Source organism: Epinephelus fuscoguttatus, linkage group LG22 (genome assembly GCF_011397635.1).
Source record: "Epinephelus fuscoguttatus linkage group LG22, E.fuscoguttatus.final_Chr_v1".
Taxonomy (NCBI): Eukaryota; Metazoa; Chordata; class Actinopteri; order Perciformes; family Serranidae; genus Epinephelus; species Epinephelus fuscoguttatus.
In genome coordinates this window covers 26,263,137-26,273,428 of record NC_064773.1, presented here as the reverse complement: position 1 = coordinate 26,273,428, position 10,292 = coordinate 26,263,137, and the positions used below count along the sequence as shown (strand labels likewise).

Here is a 10,292-nt window from a genome sequence, read left to right as displayed (position 1 = left end):
TATTTATTGGTGTATAAACATACAAATGGAGAGATGAGGATGGATTTTGCCAGAGTTTACATGTTTCTCTCATGTTGTGAACCTAGGTTATTTGAAATGCCTCAGCACCTTTAAAAAAAAAAAAAAAAATCCTGTGACATCTTCAGGGTTTGATTTTTGTATTGAGATGTTTGTTGTTTACACACGTTTGCTCTGAAGCTACACAGAGGAGTTGATAAAAGGCACTACAAGCTGTGAATTGCACAATGTTTATACAGGCTGTTAATACTAGAATAATGTACAGATTTTTTCCTAACGTGTGGTTTTGACAAGATGACTGAAGAGCCGGCACACACACTGTCATCGTGTGGCACAAACGTGTTTTTGAAGTAGTAGTTTTTCATGTTAAACTGCAGTACTGAACAAGACATTCAGACACATGACCAGCAGATGTGTTACATTCAAAAAAGGTCCTTTTATACAATGTACGCTACCAACAGGTGATGGACTTCGGATTTCACTTCAAGGCCCCAAACTTCCAAGATTCAGTTTCAGGATTTTCTTCCCTGATGTAATCAGAAGTCCGATAAGGCCTTTGTTTTAAATTGTAAGATACAAAACTCCCCACTGACTCAAGACATTACAGAAAAGGTGAACAGCTTCTCTCTGCTCCTCTTGTAATTCCTTAACTCAGTACCTCATCTCCATCTTTGTAACAAGGGATGATGCATGCAGGAGTTCTCCTCGCTCCTCTCACTGTGTCGGTCAGAGTTATTTAATATAAGTGACAGGATGGCAGCTTAGTCCCAGGAGCAGCTTTTTAGTCCATCAAATAAGTTTTTAACATGATGCAGTTGCTCTGTCACCTCAGTGGGGGCTCCATTTTGGTCCAGCTTCTCTTTGATCTGTAGAAAAGGCAGAGCTATCGTAAGATGTTTTGCAGGTGTATTAAAAATTCCAGAAGTTCCAGACACGGCTCTCAATTGTCATTACAATACACATTTAAGCCTGTACACAAGACTCAGGTGCACGCCTCCAAAATCATGCAGCCTAACAGGCCTTTCACTGTGGTGCTACACTGTAAAATGTTTCATTTCATTTTCACAGACAACTGGTGGGATTTTTTTCTTTCTTTTTTTACCTTTTTAGATAATGCCACTTGTTAATAAAGATGTTTTATCTGCTCAGGAATTCTCTACAAAGACTCTATTCTCACATTTTCAGAAAGTGACACGTGATTCAAGAATGCAAAATGAAAAATAAAATTCTCTCTGTATTGTTCTTGAAATGTTTTTAAGTGTTGTGTTTTGGAAAAACAAAAAAAGAGTGCTGCTGTGCACACAGGAAACGGCAGCCTGATAACAAGCAGAGGGAAATCAGATGGGTTAAAATCTCATTTCCTCACCACAGGGTGTCTCCTGTGTCGGTTTCACAAGTGAAGTCACGCTTGGCCGTTGCTGTCAACATCCCACAAATTTTGACACCACATATTGTGATGCATAGTGTGTCATTTTATTTATGATTCAAATTACAGACAAAATCCATTTCTGCCTCGCTCTATCAGTAGTTCACACAACAGCTACACATTTCCTGGTTTGGACTTGCTGTCATCCACCAGACACAGACCTGAAGATTTGTAATTGGTGTGAAAAGCAAAACAAGACTTTTTTTTTGGTGACAAAATTGGACCCAAAATCACACAACTGGTCAATCTGTTCACCTGAGACAGTTGGCACTTTGTCACCCACTGCAGTTTTACTGAGAAGTGTTAAAATGGATGACAGAATGAAACTGCAACTAAAACGTATTTAGAACAAAACCAGATGTAGCATCTCCAACATCACCATTAGTTCATACTAGTATTATAAGAGTGTCATACTCCATTAAAAACACAAACATGAATAAAAAAAAGTTTGAGCTCGTCTTGACGATAAGAAGAACTGACCTCAGTGAAGTATCGCTGCATGAACTTATAGAGCTCTCTGAGGGCTGCGGCTTCGTTGAACTCATTTTCATGTTTCTGAAAAGAAAACAGTCATCCATTTACTGCTGGTCGTCACCGCACCAGTTTGTAAACATCTAGTAGTGAATGGACGTTACCTTCGACTCTTCCTGCAGGAATTTCTTGAATTCTGAGTCTGTGACTGGTGACTGGTCTCTGATATGTTTGTAGTAAGTCTTTACTTCCTGTTTGAACTTGGGAATGTCTTTGGCGTAGAGCAGCTTGTTGGTTGGTGCATACTGGAATGCAATAATGGTAAGAATATACCATGACTTTTTTTTTTCTGACATGACACTATGACGTTTTTTTATGACATAACATGACCTTTTTAGCAGTTTTTCAACATAGTGTTGGATGACTTTTTTTTTTTAACATACTATAATATGACTTTTTAGCAGTTTTTTCAACATAATGTTCTGTGATTATTTTGCGACATACTATACGATGACTTTTTTAGCAGTTTTTTTCAACATAATGCATGATTATTTTTTTGACAAACTAAACTGACTTTTTAGCAGTTTTTTTCAACAGTGTTGGATGACTTTTTTCGACATACTATGACTTTTTTTTAGCAGTTTTTCAACATAATGTTCTATGATTATTTTGTGACATACTATACTATGACTTTTTTATCAGTTTTTTCAACATACTGTTGTATGACTATTTTTGACATACTATACTATGACTTTTTTAGCAGTTTTTTCAACATAGTGTATGAATTTTTTGACATACTATGACTTTTCTTAGCAGTTTTTTCAATATAGCGTTCTATGACTTTTGACATACTATGACTTTTTCAACAGTTTTTTTCAACATGTTCTATGATTATTTTCATCATGCTATACTATGACTTTTTTTTTAGCAGTTTTTCAACATAATGTTCTATGATTATTTTACATACCATAATATGACTTTTTTAGCAGTTTTTTCAACACAATGTTGTATGACTTTTTTGACATACTATACTTTGACTTTTTTAGCAGTTTTTTCAACAGAGTATTCTACGATTATTTTCAACATACTATACTATGACTTTTATAGCAGTTTTTTCAACATACTGTTGTATGACTATTTTCGACATACTATACTGTGACTTTTTTTTAGCAGTTTTTTCAACATACGTAGCGTTCTATGACTTTTTGACATACTATACTGTGACTTTTTTTTAGCAGTTTTTTCAACAGAGTATTCTACGATTATTTTCGACATACTATACTATGACTTCAGTTTTTTCAGTGTAGTGTTCTATGATTATTTTCAACATACTATACTATGACTTTTTTAGCAGTTTTTTTCAACATAATGTTGTATGATTATTTTGTGACATACTACTATGACATTTTTTAGCAGTTTTTTTCAACATAGTGTTGTATGACTATTTTCGACAGAGTATACTATGACTTTTTTAGCAGTTTTTCAACATAATGTTCTATGATTGTTTTCGACATACTATATTGACTTTTTTAGCAGTTTTTTTCAACATAATGTTGTATGACTATTTTCAACATACTATACTATGACATTTTTATCAGTTTTTTTCAACATAGTGTTGTATGACTGTTTTTGACATGCCATACAATGACTTGTTTTTTCAACATAGTGCTTCGTGACTTTTTGACATCCTATACTATGACTTTTTTTTAGCAGTTTTTTCAACATACGTAGCGTTCTATGACTTTTTTTTAGTAGTTTTTTCAACGTAGCGTTCTATGATTATTTTCGACATACTATACTATGACTTTTTTATCAGTTTTTTCAACATACTGTTGTATGACTATTTTTGACATACTATACTATGACTTTTTTTAGCAGTTTTTTCAACATACGTAGTGTTCTATGACTTTTTTTTAGTAGTTTTTTTCAATGTAGCGTTCTATTATTTTCGACATACTGTACTATGACTTTTTTAGCAGTTTTTTCAACATACTGTTGTATGACCATTTTCGACATACTATACTATGACTTTTTTTAGCAGTTTTTTCAACATACGTAGTGTTCTATGACTTTTTTTTAGTAGTTTTTTTCAATGTAGCGTTCTATGATTATTTTCGACATACTGTACTATGACTTTTTTAGCAGTTTTTTCAACATACTGTTGTATGACCATTTTCGACATACTATACTATGACTTTTTTTAGCAGTTTTTTCAACATACGTAGCGTTCTATGACTTTTTTCGACATACCATACTATGACTTTTTTAGCAGTTTTTTCAACACAATGTTGTATGACTATTTTCGACATACTATACTATGACTTTTTTTAGCCGTTTTTTCAATATAGTGTTCTATGATTATTTTCAACATACTATACTATGACTTTTTTTAGCCGTTCTTTCAATATAGTGTTCTATGATTATTTTCAACATACTATACTATGACTTTTTTAGCAGTTTTTTCCATATAGTGTTCTATGATTATTTTCAACATACTATACTATGACTTTTTTAGCAGTTTTTTCCATATAGTGTTCTATGATTATTTTCAACATACTATACTATGACTTTTTTAGCCGTTTTCTCAACATACTGTTGTATGACAATTTTCGACATACTATACTATGACTTTTTTTTAGCAGTTTTTCAACATAGCGTTCTATGATTATTTTTGACATACTATACTATGACTTTTTTAGCAGTTTTTTCAACATACTGTTGTATGACTATTTTCGACATACTACGCTATGATTTTTTTAAGCAGTTTTTTCAACATACGTAGCGTTCTATGACTTTTGTCGACATACTATACTATGACTTTTTTAGCAGTTTTTTCAACATACGTAGCGTTCTATGATTATTTTCGACATACTATACTATGACTTTTTTAGCAGTTTTTTCAACATAGCGTTCTATGATTATTTTCGACATACTATACTATGACTTTTTTAGCCGTTTTCTCAACATACTGTTGTATGACAATTTTCGACATACTATACTATGACTTTTTTTAGCAGTTTTTCAACGTAGCGTTCTATGATTATTTTTGACATACTATACTATGACTTTTTTAGCAGTTTTTTCAACATACTGTTGTATGACTATTTTCGACATACTACACTATGATTTTTAAGCAGTTTTTTCAACATACGTAGCGTTCTGACTTTTTTCGACACACTATACTATGACTTTTTTTTAGCAGTTTTTTCAACATACGTAGCGTTCTATGATTATTTTCGACATACTATACTATGACTTTTTTAGCAGTTTTTTTCAACATAGCGTTCTATGATTATTTTCGACATACTATACTATGACTTTTTTTTAGCAGTTTTTCAACATAATGTTCTGATTATTTTGTGACATACTATACTATGACATTTTTAGCAGTTTTTTCAACATAGCGTTCTATGATTATTTTCGACATAATATACTATGACTTTTTTAGCAGTTTTTTCAACATAGTGTATGAATTTTTTGACATACTATGACTTTTTTTAGCAGTTTTTTCAATATAGCGTTCTATGACTTTTTTGACATACTATGACTTTTTCAACAGTTTTTTTCAACATGTTCTATGATTATTTTCATCATGCTATACTATGACTTTTTTTTAGCAGTTTTTCAACATAATGTTCTATGATTATTTTGCGACATACTATACTATGACATTTTTTAGCAGTTTGTTCAACATAGCGTTCTATGACTTTTTTGACATACTATACTTTGACTTTTTTAGCAGTTTTTTCAACAGAGTATTCTACGATTATTTTCGACATACTGTACTATGACTTTTATAGCAGTTTTTTCAACATACTGTTGTATGACTATTTTCGACATACTATACTGTGACTTTTTTTTAGCAGTTTTTTCAACATACGTAGCGTTCTATGACTTTTTTTGACATACTATACTGTGACTTTTTTTAGCAGTTTTTTCAACAGAGTATTCTACGATTATTTTCGACATACTATACTATGACTTCAGTTTTTTCTGCGTAGTGTTCTATGATTATTTTCAACATACTATACTATGACTTTTTTAGCAGTTTTTTCAACATAGTGTTCTATGACTTTTTTCGACATGACTATTTTCATCATACTATACTATGACTTTTTTAGCAGTTTTTTCAACATAATGTTGTATGATTATTTTGTGACATACTACTATGACATTTTTTAGCAGTTTTTTTCAACATAGTGTTGTATGACTATTTTCGACAGAGTATACTATGACTTTTTTTAGCAGTTTTTCAACATAATGTTCTATGATTGTTTTCGACATACTATATTGACTTTTTTAGCAGTTTTTTTCAACATAATGTTGTATGACTATTTTCAACATACTATACTATGACATTTTTATCAGTTTTTTTCAACAGTGTTGTATGACTGTTTTTGACATGCCATACAATGACTTGTTTTTTCAACATAGTGTTTCGTGACTTTTTGACATCCTATACTATGACTTTTTTTAGCAGTTTTTTCAACATACGTAGCGTTCTATGACTTTTTTTAGTAGTTTTTTCAACGTAGCGTTCTATGATTATTTTTGACATACTATACTATGACTTTTTTATCAGTTTTTTCAACATACTGTTGTATGACTATTTTCGACATACTATACTATGACTTTTTAGCAGTTTTTCAACATACGTAGCGTTCTATGACTTTTTTAGTAGTTTTTTCAACGTAGCGTTCTATGATTATTTTCGACATACTATACTATGACTTTTTTTTAGCAGTTTTTCAACATACTGTTGTATCGACCATTTTCGACATACTATACTATGACTTTTTAGCCGTTCTTTCAATATAGTGTTCTATGATTATTTTCAACATACTATACTATGACTTTTTAGTACATCCAAAACAGCGCTGCTAGGATCCTGATGAAGGTGCGCAGTCGACCATATCACTCCCATCCTGAAATCACTGCACTGGCTCCGTGGAACGGATCGAATATAAGATCTCCCTCCTCACCCACCAGTGCGTACACGGAGATGCCCCAGCCTACTTAAAGGAACTCCTCTTCCCCCAGACTTCATCACGTACCCTCCGCTCCAGCACAGCCAACCTCCTCAGGGTCCCGAGAACAAAGCTGCATAGCATGAGTCTGTGGAATGCTCTCCTGACCATCTGAGAGCACCACAGACTGTGGATTCTTTTACAAAGGCCTTTTACTAGCCTTTTATATTTGTCTCTTTGTTCGGTTTGTGTTGTGTAGCACTTTGAGATTTTCTAATATAAAGTGCAAATAAAATTTATTATTATTACTTTTTTAGCAGTTTTTTCCATATAGTGTTCTATGATTATTTTCAACATACTATACTATGACTTTTTTAGCAGTTTTCTCAATATACTGTTGTATGACAATTTTCGACATACTATACTATGACTTTTTTAGCAGTTTTTTCAACATAGCGTTCTATGATTATTTTCAACATACTATACTATGACTTTTTTAGCAGTTTTCTCAACATACTGTTGTATGACAATTTTCGACATACTATACTATGACTTTTTTTAGCAGTTTTTCAACATAGCGTTCTATGATTATTTTTGACATACTATACTATGATTTTTTAAGCAGTTTTTTCAACATACGTAGCGTTCTATGACTTTTTTGACATACTATACTATGACTGTTTTTAGCAGTTTTTTCAACGTAGTGTTCTATAATTATTTTCGACATACCACACTATGACTTTTTTTGGCCGTTTTTTCAATATAGTGTTCTATGATTATTTTCAACATACTATACTACAACTTTTTTAGCAATTTTTTCAACATAGTGTTCTATGATTATTTTGCAACATACTATGACATTTTTTAGCAGTTTTTTTCAACATAGTGTTGTATGACTATTTTCGACAGAGTATACTATGACTTTTTTAGCAGTTTTTCAACATAATGTTCTATGATTGTTTTCGACATACTATATTGACTTTTTTAGCAGTTTTTTTCATAATGTTGTATGACTATTTTCAACATACTATACTATGACATTTTTATCAGTTTTTTCAACAGTGTTGTATGACTGTTTTGACATGCCATACAATGACTTGTTTTTTCAACATAGTGTTTCGTGACTTTTTGACATCCTATACTATGACTTTTTTTTTAGCAGTTTTTCAACATACGTAGCGTTCTATGACTTTTTTTAGTAGTTTTTTCAACGTAGCGTTCTATGATTATTTTTGACATACTATACTATGACTTTTTTATCAGTTTTTTCAACATACTGTTGTATGACTATTTTCGACATACTATACTATGACTTTTTTAGCAGTTTTTTCAACATACGTAGCGTTCTATGACTTTTTTTTTAGTAGTTTTTTTCAACGTAGCGTTCTATGATTATTTTCGACATACTATACTATGACTTTTTTAGCAGTTTTTTCAACATACTGTTGTACGACCATTTTCGACATACTATACTATGACTTTTTTTAGCCGTTCTTTCAATATAGTGTTCTATGATTATTTTCAACATACTATACTATGACTTCAGTACATCCAAAACAGCGCTGCTAGGATCCTGATGAAGGTGCGCAAGTACGACCATATCACTCCCATCCTGAAATCACTGCACTGGCTCCCGTGGAACGCAGGATCGAATATAAGATCTCCTCCTCACCCACCAGTGCGTACACGGAGATGCCCCAGCCTACTTAAAGGAACTCCTCTTCCCCAGACTTCATCACGCACTCTCCGCTCCAGCACAGCCAACCTCCTCAGGGTCCCGAGAACAAAGCTGCATAGCATGGGTGATCGAGCCTTTTGCTCAGCTGCTCCCAGTCTGTGGAATGCTCTCCCTGACCATCTGAGAGCACCACAGACTGTGGATTCTTTTAAACGCAACCTTAAGACCTACCTTTTTACAAAGGCCTTTTACTAGCCTTTTATATTTGTCTCTTTGTTCGGTTTGTGTTGTTTTCTTGCTTTCTTGTAGCACTTTGAGATTTTTTCTAATATAAAGTGCAATACAAATAAAATTTATTATTATTATTATTACTTTTTTAGCAGTTTTTTCCATATAGTGTTCTATGATTATTTTCAACATACTATACTATGACTTTTTTAGCAGTTTTCTCAACATACTGTTGTATGACAATTTTCGACATACTATACTATGACTTTTTTAGCAGTTTTTTCAACATAGCGTTCTATGATTATTTTCGACATACTATACTATGACTTTTTTAGCCGTTTTCTCAACATACTGTTGTATGACAATTTTCGACATACTATACTATGACTTTTTTAGCAGTTTTTTCAACATACTGTTGTATGACTATTTTCGACATACTACGCTATGATTTTTAAGCAGTTTTTTCAACATACGTAGCATTCTATGACTATTTTCGACATACTATACTATGACTTTTTTAGCAGTTTTTTTCAACATAGCGTTCTATGATTATTTTCGACATACTATACTATGACTTCAGTTTTTTCAATATAGTGTTCTATGATTATTTTCAACATACTATACTGACTTTTTTTAGCAATTTTTTCAACATAGTGTTCTATGATTATTTTGCAACATACTATGACATTTTTTAGCAGTTTTTTTCAACATAGTGTTGTATGACTATTTTCGACAGAGTATACTATGACTTTTTTTTTAGCAGTTTTTCAACATAATGTTCTATGATTGTTTTCGACATACTATATTGACTTTTTTAGCAGTTTTTTTTCAACATAATGTTGTATGACTATTTTCAACATACTATACTATGACATTTTTATCAGTTTTTTTCAACAGTGTTGTATGACTGTTTTTGACATGCCATACAATGACTTGTTTTTTCAACATAGTGTTTCGTGACTTTTTGACATCCTATACTATGACTTTTTTTAGCAGTTTTTTCAACATACGTAGCGTTCTATGACTTTTTTTAGTAGTTTTTTCAACGTAGCGTTCTATGATTATTTTCGACATACTATACTATGACTTTTTTATCAGTTTTTTCAACATACTGTTGTATGACTATTTTTGACATACTATACTATGACTTTTTTTAGCAGTTTTTTCAACATACGTAGCGTTCTATGACTTTTTTTAGTAGTTTTTTCAACGTAGCGTTCTATGATTATTTTCGACATACTATACTATGACTTTTTTTAGCAGTTTTTTCAATATAGTGTTCTATGATTATTTTCAACATACTATACTATGACTTTTTTTAGCCGTTCTTTCAATATAGTGTTCTATGATTATTTTCAACATACTATACTATGACTTCAGTACATCCAAAACAGCGCTGCTAGGATCCTGATGAAGGTGCGCAAGTACGACCATATCACTCCCATCCTGAAATCACTGCACTGGCTCCCCGTGGAACGCAGGATCGAATATAAGATCTCCCTCC

General features: G+C 32.1%; 1 protein-coding gene across 27 annotated transcripts in view; it reads right to left on the bottom strand.

Annotated features, from left to right (window-relative positions):
- Positions 1-141: 141 nt before the first annotated feature.
- The window catches only part of plxnc1 (plexin C1), an 88,112-nt gene continuing 77,961 nt past the window's right edge, over positions 142-10,292 (bottom strand). For all 27 annotated transcript variants that reach the window (XM_049566290.1, XM_049566289.1, XM_049566287.1 and 24 more), the window contains 3 exons: positions 2,080-2,220; positions 1,925-1,999; positions 142-884 (listed from right to left, as the gene is read on the bottom strand). In XM_049566290.1, the coding sequence (XP_049422247.1) occupies positions 780-884; positions 1,925-1,999; positions 2,080-2,220 (321 nt within the window). In that variant the 3' untranslated portion in view covers positions 142-779. The remainder of the gene's footprint in view (positions 885-1,924; positions 2,000-2,079; positions 2,221-10,292) is intronic.